General features: G+C 37.9%; 3 protein-coding genes across 5 annotated transcripts; 1 reads left to right on the forward strand and 2 right to left on the reverse strand.

The window, feature by feature from the left end:
- Positions 1–19: 19 nt before the first annotated feature.
- Positions 20–2588, forward strand: LOC136236201 (leucine-rich repeat-containing protein 27-like). The gene is made up of 12 exons (XM_066026322.1): positions 20–191; positions 278–408; positions 460–518; positions 571–656; positions 1002–1053; positions 1101–1181; positions 1494–1767; positions 1822–1904; positions 1966–2045; positions 2099–2166; positions 2214–2313; positions 2364–2588. The coding sequence occupies exons 1-12, from the start codon at positions 54–56 to the stop codon at positions 2460–2462; spliced, it is 1251 nt and encodes a 416-aa protein (XP_065882394.1). The 5' UTR covers positions 20–53; the 3' UTR covers positions 2463–2588.
- Positions 2483–10759, reverse strand: LOC136236195 (extracellular matrix protein 3-like). Of its 2 annotated transcripts, XM_066026314.1 has the most exons (12): positions 10552–10759; positions 7352–10267; positions 6831–7090; positions 6395–6778; positions 5994–6347; positions 5607–5945; positions 5084–5550; positions 4675–5028; positions 3592–4435; positions 3365–3537; positions 3209–3307; positions 2483–3160 (listed from the first exon to the last, which is right to left on the reverse strand). In XM_066026314.1, the coding sequence occupies exons 2-12, from the start codon at positions 10249–10251 to the stop codon at positions 2681–2683; spliced, it is 6654 nt and encodes a 2217-aa protein (XP_065882386.1). In that variant the 5' UTR covers positions 10252–10267; positions 10552–10759; the 3' UTR covers positions 2483–2680. The 2 variants fall into 2 exon arrangements, with proteins under 2 accessions (XP_065882386.1, XP_065882387.1); XM_066026315.1 differs by lacking the exon at positions 10552–10759 and having other exon boundaries at positions 7352–10284.
- Positions 10760–10871: 112 nt separating this feature from the next.
- On the reverse strand, positions 10872–18814 carry LOC136236202 (ribose-5-phosphate isomerase-like). 2 transcript variants are annotated; one of them, XM_066026323.1, is made up of 10 exons: positions 18623–18813; positions 12235–12295; positions 12027–12082; positions 11913–11972; positions 11791–11855; positions 11642–11738; positions 11379–11492; positions 11277–11333; positions 11094–11142; positions 10872–11042 (listed from the first exon to the last, which is right to left on the reverse strand). In XM_066026323.1, exons 1-10 carry the CDS (start codon positions 18758–18760, stop codon positions 10948–10950), a joined length of 792 nt encoding a protein of 263 aa, XP_065882395.1. In that variant the 5' UTR covers positions 18761–18813; the 3' UTR covers positions 10872–10947. The 2 variants fall into 2 exon arrangements, with proteins under 2 accessions (XP_065882395.1, XP_065882396.1); XM_066026324.1 differs by lacking the exon at positions 10872–11042 and having other exon boundaries at positions 11092–11225; positions 18623–18814.
- Between the last annotated feature and the right edge of the window lie 625 nt (positions 18815–19439).

Raw genomic sequence — 19439 nt, forward strand, 5'->3', positions numbered from 1 at the left:
CGCTTATTACAAAGGAATTCCCATGGAAACCCTGCGCGCATTTAATAAACAACATGGCAGTCTCCTACACAGGCGAAGCTTTACAAAGTATTTTAAGAGCTTCTGCAACATTTCACACCCAGTCACTGGATTTGAGTAAAAAGAATATCGAGACGCTTCCAGAAGACTTTCCAGTGTTGCAAAATTTACTGGTAAGTTGCACCATAGATTATCTCTCAAGTATCTATGGGTGCAGTGATACCCATTGTGATGTCGCCTACTTTTATTGACTACGCAGGGTTTGTATCTTGAGGGGAACCGGCTAGTTGTGTTCCCGGAAGAGTTGTTACCGAGATTGTGCAACCTGAGATGGCTGGATTTGAGAAACAATCGTTTGACGTCATTACCATCGAGTATTAACTGTATCAGGTAGCTATTATTATTCAGTTCCTACCCAATTACATTTGTTGTGTATTTCAGAGAATTAAGAACGTTATTACTGGAAGGAAACCAACTAAAGACACTGCCTTATGAATTGGGTATGCAACAGTGTACCATGATACTACTGAATTATCATGTGATCTAATATAGCTACCCTAAAACACTTAAGTGGACTTAATATAGCTAACAATCCCCTACAGTCACCACCTGCCCACATTGTGCAGCAAGGAACAAGAGTATGTATAGTAAGGCTGAAATGGATAGTCACTTTACGATATCCTATGGATAGTCATCAATTTAAAAAAATAATAAACATTGAGGTTATATTGCAAGCTTATCTAGTAGCTGGCTATCAGTTTAGATGTGGGAAAACACAAAGCAGTAATTAAGGTTAGTAGAAAAATGGTTATTGTAGAAGTTCTGTAGCTGTCAAGCATTTACTGTTTCTACTATGCTAAAGGCTTCAAATCACCCAGCTATCGAGATAACAAATTTGTACGAGAACAGAGATATCCTGTAGTACCTGTTTCAGCTATACTGCATAATGGTGTAGTATATTATCTAACATGACTGTATTGCAGGCTGTATTGAAGTATCTAGCTAATGGTTTACCCAGTCATGCAATATTGGAAGGTAGCACATACAGTGGCCTTGTATGATGTATTAATTGACAATGCTAGATGATATATTAGAAGATGCCAGTCAAGATTCCTGGGATTCACCCAAGCATGTGCATACCAGCAGAAGAGAGCCTAATAAAGGTACTCAGTCATGCACACTCATCTTTGATTAAAACCAATCTGTTTAATTACCTTTATCATTTGTGCAGTATTCAATAATCATTCATTCTATCCCATAATGTTTGGCCAACTGCAAGATATGGGTAGGAAGTTAACAAGTAAAATACAATAATTAGCTAAGTATGCTATAGATCACCATTCCTGTCATTCTTACCCACGATATATTGCCATCAGGACTGATCCGAAATATTATAATACACATGTTATAATGTTGTCCAGGTCTATTATGATTTCACGATGCAAGTCAAGTGAATTTACTTAATAAACACTTAGGTGGTACCTATCGCAGCTGTCTTCCTGTGCCACTATCGCTCAAAGCACCACTCCATGTTCAAGATGACATCTCACACAAATTGACAGCAAACAAGCAGTTGCTTGCACAGCAGCAACAAGAAGACGTCATGCAAAGAAGACTGTACAGGAAGCCATTCAAACCTCACAAGGTCGCCAACGTAACATGGAGTAGCAGCAACAGGTCTAGAATTGCACCAAAAGAATTTAGCCAAGCTGACAATGAAATGATAAATAATATTGTAGACAAACAGAGGTCGGTATACCACTGATAATTGGATTTATGGAAATTATTTTGATTACATTATAGAAGCTTTAGACAGTTGGAGGAGTGGAGAGAGGAGACAAAACGGCAGCAACAACAACAGCAGCAGGACTACAGGAATAATATCAGTAGGCCATCCCAATTTAGTACCCCCATATGTTTGTAATCAGATGAATTATTTATGTCTAGTCCACAAACCGAAGACCACAGAATTTGCGCCATATGGCAATGATCTACAAGAACCATTATCCGCTAAGGATAGGGTGCAGGTGGTAATACATAACACGTTACAAATTTGAGACAAACTCGCACATATGTACAGGTGGTAGAAAATCGAAGAAATGCAGTTGCTCTAAGAATACAAAAATATTACCACAGAGCTAACAGAAAGTAGGTATTGCAGCTTTATAAAATTTACTGATGAAACATAATTGTAGTGTGTCAAGTGCTATCAATGATGAAGATATTAAAGATAATGAAGATTTTGATGAGTCTACTATGACTAGACATGCCACAACCATTCGACCCACAATAGAAGTATGAAACATTTAGCTGATCGTTAGATGATGATGATGTCATTTACACAGGGTGTACATCTTGAACCAGGCTGGGAAAAGAAGCGGGCTAAGGAGTATCGACTATCAGCCTTCACTGGTGATATTCTAGTCCAAACGAACAACTCCTAATCGTCTCACCGATCTCAATATCTGATACATACATACATACAGGAAAAGAATGTATAAAATTTTGGGAAGTACAAATAAACAACAGCATTTTTGTCTGTCACTACAAGAAGTCATTTCATGTGTAAATACAGTAGAATCTACGTCAATGTAAAGTACCAGTCATTATCAAGTATGTACAAAGCTAGTAGTAGTAGTAGTTAGTAGTATTAGTGTAACAGTCACATAGTTGTCTCAACAATGTACTTTTTACTGCCCGTCAAACGCTTGCTGTTTGCTAGGCCATTGGATGAGTGGGTGGTGGCATGTTTTGCATTGTGTTCAATAGAATTACCATGTATACTGTTTGGGGGTGGGAAGGCTTGTGGCAATTTCTGTACCTCAGCCCTGTAACTGCGCATTCTTCTGACTGAGGAAATGCCAGTTGCATTGTCAGAGTCGCAGTGCTGTTCATCTCTCCACTTCGTCCTACTCCATTTCCAGCAAGCAAATGATGAAATCATCAATACTACTACTATTACAGATAGTAGCACCAGTACTATCACTATTGCATTACACAGAGCTGCATTTGATGTGTCATCATTGCTGGAGTCTTTGTCCACATAGATGGCACGCAATTCATGTATGGTTCTCAAGTCATACGGGAAAGACGACACATTGTAAATGACATGAAGGTACCACAATTGGGTATCTGATGTGCCCTGCAGAGTATGATTTCTATTTAAATGCATCAAAGTGGACTGACTTACGTTACTCAGCGGTTTTGTTTTAAAGCTCCAAAGTGGCTGACCATTAACATTACTGAGAAATTTAGCATCAAAACTGTGATCAGTTGCACTGTTGAATTCCTATAAGTTATGATAACAAACGTGTTCCATAACATAACTATGTTCTATTTTACATACCATTATTGTGTATAAAGGAGTAATGTACTGAGAATTAGTCTGGCATCCAAAGTGTCCAGCCTCAGGATTGTAATGTGGAACATACCCAAATGCACTCGAACATATTATTATAGTTACATTGGAGTAATGGTGGTCTTTGTTGCTTTTATTAATACCTACATACACTGTGTCATCTATAGGAATGTAAAAGAATATTACATGGAACATTTAGCTGGGTCATTACTCACCAGGGCTATACTTCCAGTCCGGGGAATATCTGTCTTTCATCTTATCTCTCTTGAATAGCTGCAACTCAGTTTCTACTCTGTCAAAGTGTGGCAATACTTTTTCTACACTTGGGATATTCAGCTGGAACACTACTGGTTCTTGTTTTATACAGTGTGACATCACAGATGGTGACCAGGTTAAGTTGTCCGGCAGTACACATGGCAACAGACTGATGTTGTACAGACCTGACTTGGTATCATTGATGGAAGTAAGCGTCCATGTTTGCACACAGGTATGGATACTTGGCTCAGTTTCCTTCAGAGCAAGAGTTAAGTTATAAAGATTGTCAACATGTGATGAAAGAGTTTTGGAGCCAGGGTAAAACTGTCCAGTAAAATTAGCCACCGATAGGAATGTCACTTCCGTGCCATTCACAAACGATACAGCCAACACTTTAACACTACCAGCATTGTACTTGGAATACTGTACATTCAAGAGTGAGGGATTGCTACGGTCAAATTCTTCTGAGATAGATATGTTCTTCAGATATTGTACTGAAGCATGATTAGCATTTCCATGATAATAAACAAGTTGTAAGTCTAATTTAATATGAGTTTTATTACCAATGGTAGACACATCAGCATTACAGCTATCCTTCAGTTTCTCCACAGTCAACCACACCTCAAAACTCCACGTACAATTAATAACTGCATTGGAATCTCCAGTAAACAAAACACAGCTCCTGTTTCTTGTTGGAAAATGAGTGAGCAATATCAAGGGAGAAGAAGACACATGTTGTTGTGCGTACAACATGGGAACTCCGTTTCCAAAGCGACGGAGGGAGCCAGATACCTTAATTGCGTCCTAAAATGAACAGACACCAGAATTCAATTATTTTATGAATCTAAGTGACCAATAATTAAATTATTATTTCAAAATTAACTGTGGCTTGTAACAACAACGCTATCATTAACTAACACTCAATTCACTAATACATACTTTCAACCAGGCTGATCAGTACTTATGGTAACATTAGTAATTAAGATTATTTATCCAATACGCCATAACTACACAATACAAGATTCCACTTCAATGAATCTAACCTTGTCTTTGCCAGCAAAAAGCGGAGATGGTTGCAATGATATACCCTTTATTCCAATACTGTTATTGCAGTCAAACTTTCTTGGCAGTTCAAATGATTCACTGCATCTGCTATACCCGATTACATCAGTGGTGTCGACAGCTGTTGTTGTGCACCTGACTCTGTCTCCTGTTGTTAAATAGAATCCATCCAGTACTTGGCTACTGGATGATACAAAAAATGTAGAATAAGTTATAGGAACAAACGTCCCATTATAATATATCTCCCAAGAGTAGAGAGTGCGATTGTTGTCAATGCCTTGTTCATTGCAGTACCTAGTGTTATTGCCATAGCTTGGTGAGAGTGGGTCACAAGGCTATGTATATATTATGATAATAATAAGATGTATCTTTCAGAAGTTTATTACTTACCGTCACACATATTAATGATGATGGTGAAATAGCAGCTTGTAATGATATTGTGTTAAGATCAAACACTATGGGATGTTCATGGAAATCAGGGAAAACAGGCTGATCATCTAAAATGACTATCTCTGCAACAGACGGTGTTGTGACAACTTTAACATCAGTAAGATTTGTTGAAATATGCCCTCCAACCAAGTGTATAGTGAATTTTCTATATTGTCCAGAAAATGAGCATATTTTCACATAGATGTGTTTCTTTTTGTCTCCACTTATAAAGTAAAGAGTCCCAGTGGTGCTGACATAGTCTTTACCAGCAATGGCAGTATTGTCTTCTGTATAATACTTCACAATGCTCTGGATACTGTCATCAGTGCTGTTAAGACGAACAACACCAAATGCAAATTCATGGCATTGATGTGGATAGCTTGGCTTTTGCACAGTGTAGTTAGCATGCTCAAATCTTGCTGATGGAACTAAATAATACAGAACATGTTAAGCAAAACAAAATGCAATACATGGAGCAACTCACAGTCTTCATCACTGATGGTAATTTCAATGCATTGTATTGAGAATTTCACAATATAGTTGTTATCTTGGTCTGACAAAAGACAGCAACTGCCCCAACGCTGGATTCCCTGGTATATCGAATTATCTATAATATAGCCCGGAACTTGAGAATTGCTTTCATCAGCTTGAAATGTAACTGTTGTAAATAAAATGAGCGGGTTATAATTTTTGTTCTCAAGTGTACATTCCATTGTAATAGCAAACTCAAAACTTAAATTTCCAGAACGGTGCAGTTCAATGGATACATTTACAACTTCCTCCTTAATTGTGTAGCTGCTATGCCCAAATCCAATGAATGTGTCTAAAAATGAAAAGAGTTAATCAAGTCACAGATTAAAAGAAAATTTACCTGGAAATCTGTCTAGTATAGTAACCTTAATTATGCTGGGACTGCCCAGCTGATAATGTGAACTCTGAATCAATTCAATATGAAAAGACTCAGCAGATTCAGTTAGATTATCAAAGTAAATCAACACACTGCCTTGAGTGACAGCTTGGTTATTGGCAAACGTGACAGATTTTGATGTAAAATTCTCAAAATCGGCATCACTGGCAGTATCGTTTCTATAGACTACTGTTCTGTACTTTACATCAGTGGTAATAAACTTGGTGTTTTTAGTTCGAAAAATAGGAAAAGGAAAAGGGTAATTTGAACTTCGCTCATGAACAACTTCATGACTTCGGTTGAAATACACCACTGGTTCTGTGAAACAGAAGTAAATAAAACATTTAATTTATATATTAACTTACTATCTCTGGAATCTTCATTAATTAGTATACAAAATATCTTTGATGTTTGATTAATCAAAACTCGATGCAGAGGATGGTTTAACTGCAGCTGGAAGAACTCTTGTTCTTCAAACTCATCATCATCCACAATGGTCACATTGCAAAATGTTGTGGTTTGACCAGCTTCAAATGTTACTCTATTATACCTCTCTTTGTAGTCTTGTGAGGGCTTGGCAGTTTTATTAACAGTTTCACACTTTACACTAACTTGTTCAGAAGTATCACCCGTTCTCTCTAATTTCACACTTATTGTTTTATCTCCCTCTATAACCTCAATTCCACGCCGTTGACATGAGTGATGGCTATTCATCAGTGGCCGAACGTTAACAAATCCTATTATTGGATCTAATAAGGGGGTCGGTATAATACAAGTTCTGATACAACATAAAACACTTACAATCTTCATAATCACTTATTAAGATGTCAGTGGTGGCGTTTCTGTGAGTAAGGACTCCTCCTTGAGGCTTTCTCAGCGATACAAAATTTTTCTTAACTCCATTAGGAACATGGTTGTCGGTGATTGAAAACGTACAGTGTGCAACTGTTTGGTTGGAGGAGAAACGGACAACTTTGATAGAGCCACACTCCTCGCAGGAACCACTTAAGCTTCCATAAGTACAGACAATGCTTCCAGGAAAACTGACACGGCCTCTGCGCCTGTAAGCAAGCAAGCATACAAGTAAATGGATGCAGATTATTTTTAGAGATTCTATGTTTTATATACTGGCTCCAAATTGTCTGCAGAATATATAAAATAGACACCTCATGTTTTCTTTTGTGATTGGAAAGCCACCAGCTTGAAAAGTCTTCTAATGCAACTAACTGCTACAAGTGAGCGTGCACTGAGACCATACACAATAATCATGAACAATAACAAGTTATGACAACAATGTAGACTAGAACTATTCTATGGCTTACCTAACAGTGACACTGAATTCACCATCTGTTTCATTCACTTCAAGTTTTGGTTCTTCCATAAATATGTAATTCCACATCAATGTAAGTACATAGCTCTGCTGACTTTTAACTCGTTGAGCAGCCACTCTGACAAAAAATGTAAATGAGTCATTAGAGATGGCATTTTGCCATAGAGATAAATCAATTTCATATATAACCTCCTTGTTACGCAGTTCTAACATAGTAAAGGTATTTGATTGTCTCCCATTGGTATTCATCAGTCTTCCATAGGATGGTAGGCCTTTCACATCAATTATTATTTCACTATCGTTGGCCACCTGTGACTTGACATCAATATTTACACTGGACAGATTATAGCAGTAATTACTACTACTGTGACAGGGATAAAGTGTACTGGGTGAACGTAGGACCACTACAGGGTCAACCATTGTATAAACTATTGAATAACGAATAGTTGTGTCACCATTTAAAGTTAGCCTTCCTACAGGACTACTCAGAGAAAAAGTAAATTCATCCACATAACTGCTATTGCTTGAATTGTAATGTGAACTGTTATGTTCATATGTTACAAAACCATTTCTTACATCTTGCAGACTAAACCAGGACCCTGAACCCAATTTTCTTATAGAACACAAAGACTTGTTGATGTACAAGGTACCAATTCTTGGGGCAGTTTCAATATTGAACAGCAAATGGTCAATACACACTGGTGAGTCCAACACAGTAATACTATTAGTGGCCAGTGCAGGACGGATATTAGAGAATCCTAATGGACTGACTTGAAGTGACACATCATGTGTCATATTCAGATTAACCATAGCTATGACAAGTTTACCAAACAATTGTGCCCCACTAGAGTTGCTCATTTGAAATATGAAATTATCTTTACAACTGTGCTCTACTCCATAATGTCTGTACACTATTCTGTTCATATTCAAATCTTCCAATGTAAACTGATATTGTGAAAGATTCCCTGATTCTGGGGGGACTACTACAGTGATCTTTAGCCAAGAAAATTGTTCAGTGAACCAGCTAAAATGAATGGGTAATAGAAGAGTAACATTACCTATCTCCACTACAGGCATTTTCATGATACTGTCAGAATTTAATGGCATTTCTAGGGCTGCAGGGATATTCATAGGTTTAAGAATGTTAATTTTCAGCTGCTGATTGCTCAATACATTTGGTGGTGAAGAATTATCAGACAAACTAAACAGTATAATATCTTTCATAATGGTGACATCATCTGGAGGCCTGTACCAAACATTGCCACTATCAATATCAGATTGGGTGAACTCCAACAATCCATTGCCACTACCGTTTAAGGCTTCCTTTTTGCTACTAAATAATGTACCATTACTTTGTGAGATGTTATACCTAATATCAATGTCACATGAATCTACATCACTTGCTTGTAGTTCTATTAAAGAAATCTGTACTATTTCATAAGCATGAACTGACATGGCAGATTTTGAGACAAGGAAAGGTGGAGAGTCATCTAATACGGTCACTCTGATTGGCTGAAGAAACTTTCCTATGTTATTTCCATAACACTGTATTTCCCAAATAGCACGATCTGCAAAGTTATCGTCACCAGAGTGATTGAAAATGATATTTCTCCTCAAATCCTTTGTTATTGTAAATTCAGTTTGAGTCATATTGGTTTCAGCAGAAATAAACTGACCATGTTTTGGAGGTTCAATGATACTGATGGTAAGATCTGAACAGTTGTGGACAATAAATTCTAAAATGTCCGATGTCACTCGTACACTTTGTCCCTCCAGCACATTAATTCCATCATTTGTACTGACCTGTACTAGGTGAGTTTCCAGTGGCGTCCATCGGGTTATGACTGAGCCATTAAAAATTGGTCTACCATAGACATCATGAATAGTATAGTGGTGTTCACTTGGTGCTGGTACCTCTGGAAACACTGGCATAGTTGTACATAGAGTTACCAATCCATTTTGGAGTTGTTCAATAGTGAACAAATCTGTTGACACATGCTGACCATGTGATGTGATAGCAAAAATAACAAGATGATTGCTTTTAGTGATGTTTACTTTCCAGTCTCTTTCAACAGCAACGCTACAATTGGGCAATAAATGCTCAATGTTGACTGGTGTGTAGGTGCTGAAAGATAAAGGGAGCACTCCTTGGGTGTTACTGCAGGAGGACTCGACATTATTAGCATGATCGATTACTACTCGAATCTGTACAAAACGTGTATTGCTATTAGCAAATCTCACAGCTGCAACTACTCTATCCTCTGACTGTGGTGGCCTGTGATCAGAATGTAGTGAATATTCAAAAGTGTGGCTAGAATTGCAGGCTAGCCACAGGCTGGTTGGTCCAGTCACATTGCCGTAATATGGTAACCTCATTGGTGACACAATGGCATATTCACAGGTCAAGTTTTCTGCTAACAACTTCAAAGGAATAGATACACTCATGGTGTCTGATGGTACAATAATCTTATCAAATACAGGCAGAACAGGATTGTTGTCATCTTCTACTTTCACTTTGACTGACACGTATTTTGTATTCAGTACAGTTTGATTTGACGATATCAAATATACAGCAAAGTCTAAATTCTCGGTCTCCTTATCACAGCCATAATGAGTGTATGAAAAGTGGCCAAAGCTGTTACAGTCAAACACATCAGGAGATACAATCCCACACGAATATGTTGAAGTTGATATAAAGTAGATTTTGCACTGATAGGATGAAGAGAATATGATGCGGAAGCTGTCAGATGAGATGTTGACTGTACTGCCATGTTTGACAGTCACTGATGAAGGAACAGTAACTTTTGGCTGTGATGGCTGACACAAACCGATCACATTATTGACACAGACAAGCAACAGTAATAGTCCTTTAGCGATACACATCTGTGCCATTGTAATCTGGCATTACCTATTTAGATAATAATGATGACAGGGTAGATATAGCTATTGAAAGACCTCCAACACATGTGTAGCTACAAGTATCTAAATATTTCGTGACTGCAATTAAAAAATCATCGTACCATTAAAATAACTACGTAGCTAGTTAGCACAGCCATACCAAAAGGATCCCCCTTACGTTCCCACTACATATTAAGTGACATGTGTTATTTATAAGTGCCTCGAGGGCCTTTGTTACTAGTATAAAACATAACAGTCGTAAACATAACGGATCATTCACTGTATGTTGCTTACCATAAACGATTCAACGGTACATTTGTAACTGACGATTCGACTAAGTTTACATCGGGTTACAGTCAATCCAGAGACGAGTGAATCGTTATTGAGGTAACTGGTCACGTTGCTGCCTTCGTCAATCTTTTATGCCAAGCGAATCGAAGACCTATCGATGCGGCTTTAGAACCCATAGCAGTGCTTGTAGCTGTTGACAACAGCACACGCGGCAGCTCCACTTTCAGGTAGGGAGGCACCCACGATCGCCCACAAGAAATTAATGTATTTGCAAAACGAATTAGCTACACCCGGCACGCTGCGCTATTACCTTGAATTAACTATTCTAGGTATTTGTACAGCAATGAAATCTAGCTAAAAAGAGATATCGAATTACAATGAAGCTGTTTACAGTTATAGCTAGCTACTAGAGACTCTTTTTGTGACACTTCCATCTGCTGCTCCTAAGTATGCAACTGATGCCATATTTACAAACAAGCCTGTCTCCACTACACCTGTATGACACAATATAAGAAGTGTTTTCTTTGCAATTGTTATATTATTACCAGGTATCTGCACAAGCCAACTAGCTGTTTCTCCCCAGTTTGTGGAAGCCTAGAAAAAGTGATACCGCAGTCAACCATGTAATTTGTTTGTACTACAACACTACAAGAACTTGTCCTAGATAGTCAGTGTACCTAATATGAACACATACACACAGTCACTGAGAATTAATGATATCACAATACCTGCTCGGGAAATCTCCAGTCCAGGATCAGATTCCCGTTATCAGTAACTACTGGTCCCTATATAGAATTCAATCAAAATACTAAATTATAGTAACTACTTACCGCCTTGCTCTTTGCCATTCGTAAATCAGCCTTTCCACCTCGTTTCTCTTCAATTGTCAGTTTGACAGGCTTATACGCAAAAGGTAGCACCTCTATTGGCACACCTTGCTTCCACTGGGTTATATAATACATGTAGACATATTTTACTAGGTGTGGGTTGATTAGGGTAGACAAATCACATAACACACCCTTACATATTACATAAGGTACTTACAACATGTCATAACAAAAAGCTTTTGATGTAGTGTTTAAGCTGTCTGTACCTTTTGGCCTAAGAAATCTGACCCTTTGCTGTGGTCAGCAATTACAACGAAATTCTTAGAATTGGCTGCGACAATCTTCTCCTGGGTTTGGCATCCACTGCAGTTTCAACACACAATACATAATATGATACTAAACTACAGGCCTTTACCCCCCGCCCTTGATTAGTGTCAATTTCGGGTCAACTTCGTCAGCACCATCAATGGCCAAGTCTAACTAGATAATTATGATATTAAACATAACAACACAACTATACAGCACAACTGAGTATACCTGTGGTGTTTGCTCGAGATCACTCAAAATCAATCCATTGTTAATAATCAATTGACGTGCCTTTAAATTACAAATTTAACAATAAGGAAAAATATTGGATAATTGCATATATACCTGAAAAGATGTGGGGACACATTTCACTGTTAGGCCTTCAGTCTTGACCTTCTCAGCTAAACAGACAGATGGTATCATTAAAAATGGCAACACATTTGTTGCATGAAATTGACCATTCTCCTATTACATAATACTATGTGGTCAGACATGGGAATCCCACTAACTGTTCCATTCATAATAATACCAGTGACACCAACTATATACTTACCTAACCTCTCCACAGCATACACAATAGTTGAGCCACTTCCTATCCCCAACGCTTGCTTATCCTATAGATTCATCATCAAACAATCATCTAATTATATAATCCAGCAACTCATGCAGCTCTGCTAGTATGTGTGTGTGTGTGTGTGTGTGTGTGTGTGTGTGTGTGTGTGTGTGTGTGTGTGTGTGTGTGTGTGTGTGTGTGTGTGTGTGTGTGTGTGTGTGTGTGTGTGTGTGTGCGCGTGTGTATACATTAAGCACAGTCACTTGTGTTTACACACTCAGGTAAATCATAACCATTGCAGGCAGCCAGGCAGGGCCTAGTTATTAATAGAGATATTCATTGTGCTCAACTGCTGTCAAGCTATTATCATAAAATCTTATTAGTGGCCACTCCTTAGCAACACATGAAACCAATGCCAACAATAAGTGATGTGGGCTGGTAACCAAAAGTCTTTGATGTACGAGCCCACAACTAATAGAATAGCACCAGTGTCTATAATGTTAACCATTGTGATGATTAACACGGTTAGTAAAATACACACATTACACATATCAAGTCTCAGAAAGTCCATTATCTATCATTATACAGTTACCATTGTCTGCTGTGCCAACCTGTTTACAGTGACTTATGCACAAAGAAAACACTTAAATTTGAATAGATATTTTTAAAAGTATTCACACACCACAATTGGAATTAGACATTTGCTACTGTTTATTCTTGTCACTAAATTTTTAAACCATTTGTGGTCAATCAAATTAACTGAATAAGGAAAAGCATTCTTTTATCAAGGGTTGGCAAAATACATGTATCTATTCAACAGCAGCATTTGTTTCTGGTTGCATCAGCACATGAAAAAACATAGCTAATCCTTTTTCCCATAGAAAATAGAATAAATAGGATAAGATCCCCTAGCACAATATAACTAAAAACACTGGCCATACAAGAAAACCCAGGTCCTTGTTTGGCATTAATTACTGGTGTAAACCAACAAAGTTATGCTGGAGGATGAGTACAGTGGATATAATGGCACGCGCCAGCTAAGTGTCCGCTAAGTGAATTAACAACCCAAGGCAACCATCCTTATGTTATAACATGTGGCCGAAAAAAAACTAAAAAAATATAAGAGACACCATTCTTGTATTGCTATTATAAGAAAGCCAAGTGGTTAGCATAAACTTTGTACTTCCAATACACCACCATATAAAGTTACTTATTACAACCTAAATATTAGAATATCTATCCAATAGCAAAAATAAATTTAATCTGTGACAGTTTTATCCCCCACCCTAAATAGTATTAAGTAAAAAATGGGCCAAATAAGATGAACATTAAAGGGTGGATGAAAATCATGTGTCAAAATTAATAACCACTGAAACAATCTACTATTCAAGACGCAGTGGTGCCTATCTTTGGGTTGTTGGCACTCATGATACTCTATTATCAGATATTAAAATGTTAGCTTTCAGAAATTTTCATGTCGCCAATTCTGCTTAATTACATTGACAGGGTTCAGTAATCTAGTAAGCTGGAGACATTGCGAGATAATAAGTTATGACACAAGACAATTATGTGACCAGTAGATGACAGGTGATAATCTTGGTTGGCTGATTTGTCCATCACTGTCTTGTTTATAAGTATAGCTAATATATATGGCTGCCATAATACTCTAATCAAATAAATGAACTGGTGAACTACAGAATGGACCATGAATATACTGATGGTATTATTTTTATAGCAGCTCAAAGTGACCAAACTAGAATCAGTGTTAGCCTGACAGATATCACAAGTCACAACAAACTTGTTTTGTCAATTATTCTTCCTCGATTCGGCTCCATTTACACAACTACACTGGAGACATGGGGGAAACATATATGTGTCAAACAAGTCCAGAGGTGGTTTTGGACGACTCTATGAATATCTGAACCATTTAGAATTAGTGTCATTTTAGAAGTGTCCAATTTGTCTGACACATCCAAATGATAATAATTCTACATGTACAAATATTCATGAAGTCGTCCGAAAAGCCAAGGGAGTGTTGGATGCACTAACCTAACATACATCATTTATAAGGTATCCAAGAATCACTTCTCCACAAATTATCAACCATATGTCAACACCCACACAATCCCTTCCTCTATGCAAACTTTGGTGAGCTGATTCATGCTGTACACAGATACTTTCACAGGACATCAGAATCGACTTAAATTTCATTTCATGCTAACATTTCAGCTTTGAATTAGGACTAATGTCTTAAACAAGCCGCAGACAAATAAACAGATTGGGGAGTAAAGTTCAATCATTGTATCGAGCGGATGTGGAGTAAATGGAACTGTACTAATTTTACCATCTATAGTTGTGTACTCTTTGTTGTATTTATGAGAATGCTGAACACACAAGACAAATGCTGGCACAACATGTAGCGCCTTGCTATAAACCAACTGAGTGAGTCAGACCAAGTCTCTCCATTTCTAAATGCAATGGCCAACTAGGCAGTAACCATGTCTGAAAAAGGTGACAGTGTGCATGGCTGTACGTGCAAACAACAATGGAGGTTCTATATGGCTTTGTACAACATACCAAAATTTAAATAGTAGAATTTCTAAAAAATAAACTTACAGATGCCAGAATGATGCAGTGACTGGGTCAAATGATGATACACAGCTGGTGAATTAGCTTGTTTATGGACACTCTATTATATAGCAGATAAACTTACATGCAAAATTCCAGGCAGGAATGAGCATTACAACATTATTAAGCATTTAGTTGAAACAAGCAAATATTTATAGTGAAGGTGCACTAAACAACTGAATATTCTAGGCAGGGGAGCTGAGCTTTGCTATATGTTACTAGATTAGCAAGTGGTTAAGAGTCAATAGTACATTCATGCAGCTCACAAAGTCGCATATACCACAGTGCACCTTCAGGTTTCTATTTTGATGTAGTGTCTTCCTCAATGAACTTTAAATAAAATCCACAACCACATGAAAAATCTAGTAGCAATTTACCTGATATTAAATTTAAGCGTAAATATTTTTAGCAACTGAAGTATCACAAATATACTATATAGCAAGACACTTTGAAGACAAGTTTTCAGCATCATTGTGCAAAGGAGATTGGCCACACATTATCATCCACCTTGTGATTTCAAAGAAATGTCAACATTGACACCTTAGGTTGATACGAAATATATAAGTGTGAACAGTACATTCCATGTTGTGTGCTTCCCAAAACCTCTTACACACCTTCTGTTATCTCTACCCCTACACAGTTCATTTCTCTTGTAGAGTTCTTAGAATCAAGTCTTATTCATAAATCTTGAAAGTATAGTAAAAGGGGTATCTGATCACTGTGTAAATCTGACTGTGTTACTTCACTGCTTATTCCACAGTTGCACACGCTGCCATTGTTCCCTGTCCTTGTGAACAATCAGTTAACACAGCTTGGCACACAGCCCTACCCAATGCTCCATCACAAATTATGTTTTCCATAATTTGCATACGTGGTGTTTTCTCTGAATAAACACTATGAAATGAATATATGACTATTTGCAGCAAAAAGATGAACAAGGAAACAGCAATCAACAGCCATTCCAACTGTTGGGGAACACTGGCATCTTGTTCCTTAAATCTTTATTTAGACTTTATCACATGTAAACATCACAGATCCAGCAAGTCCAGTACACAATTCTATTGAGGTGTGTGTCATTGACACAAAGTGACCTTTTGTTTGAAGGACTGAAAAACCTTCCACCTTTGAGCTAAAATTTCCTGACCTTATTAAGGTGACAGGTCACTTAGTACACAAATGTTGTTGTTTATTTGTATGGCCACATGATAATGTAAAAAGTCTGTTTTCTCTTTTTTTTGCAAACCTTTGTGATTTGTGATCCTCATTGTTAACTTTTGTACTATAGAACTAGCTAGATACCCAATATATTGGCTACAGAATGATGGATTATAAACACTACAGTGACTACTTGCACAGTTTATGACATCTGTTGTAAAAAAGGTGACCCTTCAGGTAAATAGTTCTTAGCTACAACAAGTTACACATGTTGTATCAGTACTACTTAACTCAAATCCATTGTTGCTAAGCTATCTCTTTTCTTACAAACACACACACACACACACACACACACACACACACACACACACACACACACACACACACACACACACACACACACACACACACACACACACACACACACACTCAAACTAATACAAACAAACACAACAAATATTTACATATTTTACATATAATTTTTTTTAAATAAAAAATTCAGTAATGTCGGAACTAGATGATCAATACCTCTTTGCAGAAGACAATATCTTGGTCCCTAATAGTTTGGACTCTCCAATATAGGGAATAACATGATAAGAAGACTGGGGTTAGGCAGCCAGGTGGCAGAGGTAATCAGACCTTCCAATAATAATAGAAGTGTGGACACTAAAAAATGTTTCCGGATCTAATGAAATCCAGATACCTAAAGGAATGCTCATCATAGCACAACTACTGATCAGGATGAGTTCCTGGTACTGCTGACCCGGATTTGGCCTGGATGTAAAACCTGAGGTGCGTGCCAAGAGCTACATTTTAGGTGTTCCACTAGTGTATTAACTAAACAGGTAAGTTTATAATTAACTATTCAGTCAGTTAGTGTAGTTGCTTACAGAGAGCGAAAATACGTTTCCTATAAGTGGGCATGACTTTGTGCATACCTGCATACCTACAAACTTCAAACACACCTTACTGATAAATCAGCGTTGCTCCACATATGCCTATAGACAATACCACACAATCTCACTAAGTGGTTTATAAAAGAAGCTGGCCAGCTGTAAGACTAGACTATGGCTCATACAGTATTAGTAAGCATGGCTCCACGTAAGCCTGCAGACAGCAATGGACATGAAGTAATGCAAATCTACAACTGATAAATTGGTGTGGCTCCACGTATGCCTGAAAACATTTCTCACTAAACAAATTGGGCTGCAGCAGGGCTAGACTATGACGCATAATACACCTCTGCATCATCAAGTTAATTACGTGATCCAATTGGGTCTCAGACCCAGATAATGTGACCCTGTTGATTAGGATGACCCAGGTGATCTGACCCGGTTACAACAATTCTAGCACCATGGTAGTGTGTTGTATGGCCCAACAGGCTATAGTGCAACATCAGTATATTATTAACAGGTACAAAATTTGTATAGTACAGTAGCTCTGTGCTCCCTTCCCCAAATGGGACTAAACCTATTGCGGAGTTCCCCACTAAAGTAGGGCAGAGTCCACATCCTAAGTTTGAGAAAATTATCTCTGAAATATACATTTTCCTCTCAGAATATCAATGCATAAAACAAAACGTTGTACAGAATGCAAAAATATGACTACTTTATTGGAGTGACTGTTGTATTAGAGTATAAATAGGAAACCCTAGAAGCCCTAGCTTTGGACCTCACAAATATAAAGGACAAAAAAATTTACATATTACTGTATGGCACTCAACTCAGACAGACGTCAATTAATTCACATCATCTTGTTTTCTACACAATTTCTTCGTGACATAAGACTCTGGATACAACAGTCGTTTCACAAACTTTTATGAATCACCACAAAAAAAAGCTATTGTTCCATTATCTCTAGCGTTGCAACTTTACATTATCACAATATTTGGGTTATCCACACACAAATATTATGAATTCTTGGCTGCAATGTGATGTTATTGTCAATCAGTTCTGTCTAACAATTTATTGCACAATACATTGAATCTCCTATTTGAGGGACCAAGTCCAGATCAAACAATCTATCAAGCACTCTAGAAAGCCAACTTGTACACAAAATGAGGCTTATATGCTGAATTGTCAAGCATTTTGTCAATCAAAAATTTTTGATCTCGGTCGTAAATGGTTGTATTGGTACCGACTACTCTGATCTTTGACTGAGGTCAAAGTCAAAAAATAAGCCTTGAACCTTGAAAAAATCTGTACTTAACTCTTGGCCAAGTTCTTGTAAATTATGGTTAATGTTATAATTCCAAAAGTATCTCAACTACTGTGGTGTATGAAGATTGGAGTGCCACCCCCTTAAGTTATGCTGCTCTATTTCTGGTATGTTAACACAGTAATTTGCTCTCTGTATTTCGGTCAGAACTAGGATTTCATATTGGATAAGGGACTGGGGATATGGGAGCCTTTTTGCTATGCATTCGAACAATTGTGTGTGCAATGTGCTATATATGTATAGTATGAAACCAGCAACTACTATACACATATCCGAAACTGTATAGTATCCGGGATCAGCATTTCATTTATACACGCACGACGCACAGACACGTAAACGATCACACGTGATGGATGAAGTGATAGGCATTATAAAGAATATGATATACCTTCACAAGTTCATCCACAGCGGCTACTGCAGCAGCTTTCTTACCGGCAGCTAGTGCCTCTGTAGACGCCATCTTAAAGCCTGTTACTGCTCTAGCTCCTACTACACGGACACAGTGATGAAGTACTCCAACAAGCATTTACTGTACAGAATATTCAACACGTGATCCGTATATCTACGTCATTGTCCTTAATTCGTAATGCGCGAGATGCTCCTGCAGGTGACTGGTCTGTGGCAACTTGTACCCAGGCCACAGCCAGAGATAGAAGCACGTACATGGATCCGATCAGTGGTGTCGGAGGGGGCTCAGCAGGGCCTTCACATGCAACATAATACTGACTACTGCTCGGACTACTGAAACTCTAATTTACCACTAACTTACTCCAACTTAAACAACATCTCCCGAGGCCATCCTCATAGATTCGTTCAGCCAGCTACCAGGGTTGACTCATATAAACATTCATTTTTTCCATCAACCATTTGTATGTGGAACAGGTTACCAAGTGTCGTCAGTGGTGATGTCAGAATCCTTGCCCTGATGATCTAATCATCAGAACACTTATTCATGTTACCATTTGTATTAGTGTATACACATTTAGGCCCTGAAATCAGAATACCTCTCTAATAAAGTCACCTTGATAATCAGGACACCTGTCCATGGTTCTATTTGTATATTTGTGTGGACACATTTAGACCCCTGAAATCAGGACACCTCGATAATCAGGACACTTCACCATGGCCCCATTCATTTGGTGTATACGCACATTAATTTTATACGTATCCCTTGCTGAAATCAGCTAGGCCACCCCACACTTTGA

Source organism: Dysidea avara, chromosome 10, assembly GCF_963678975.1.
Source record: "Dysidea avara chromosome 10, odDysAvar1.4, whole genome shotgun sequence".
Classification (NCBI taxonomy): domain Eukaryota; kingdom Metazoa; phylum Porifera; class Demospongiae; order Dictyoceratida; family Dysideidae; genus Dysidea; species Dysidea avara.

Bases quoted from the DNA above. Each gene is read 5' to 3' on its own strand.
- LOC136236201 (XM_066026322.1), top strand. From the start codon at position 54: ATGGCAGTCTCCTACACAGGCGAAGCTTTACAAAGTATTTTAAGAGCT. The intron at 1,054-1,100 runs GTAGCACATACA...TGACAATGCTAG, and splicing joins CAGTCATGCAATATTGGAAG to ATGATATATTAGAAGATGCC. The intron at 1,182-1,493 runs GTACTCAGTCAT...ATAAACACTTAG, and splicing joins CAGAAGAGAGCCTAATAAAG to GTGGTACCTATCGCAGCTGT.
- LOC136236202 (XM_066026323.1), bottom strand. From the start codon at position 18,760: ATGCTTGTTGGAGTACTTCATCACTGTGTCCGTGTAGTAGGAGCTAGA. The intron at 11,856-11,912 runs GTATACTCAGTT...ATAATTATCTAG, and splicing joins ATCTCGAGCAAACACCACAG to TTAGACTTGGCCATTGATGG. The intron at 11,043-11,093 runs GTAATAATATAA...TGTGTCATACAG, and splicing joins TTGGCTTGTGCAGATACCTG to GTGTAGTGGAGACAGGCTTG.
- LOC136236195 (XM_066026314.1), bottom strand. From the start codon at position 10,251: ATGGCACAGATGTGTATCGCTAAAGGACTATTACTGTTGCTTGTCTGT. The intron at 6,348-6,394 runs GTAAGTTAATAT...TCTGTTTCACAG, and splicing joins TAATGAAGATTCCAGAGATA to AACCAGTGGTGTATTTCAAC. The intron at 4,436-4,674 runs GTTAGATTCATT...TGTTCATTTTAG, and splicing joins TTTTTGCTGGCAAAGACAAG to GACGCAATTAAGGTATCTGG.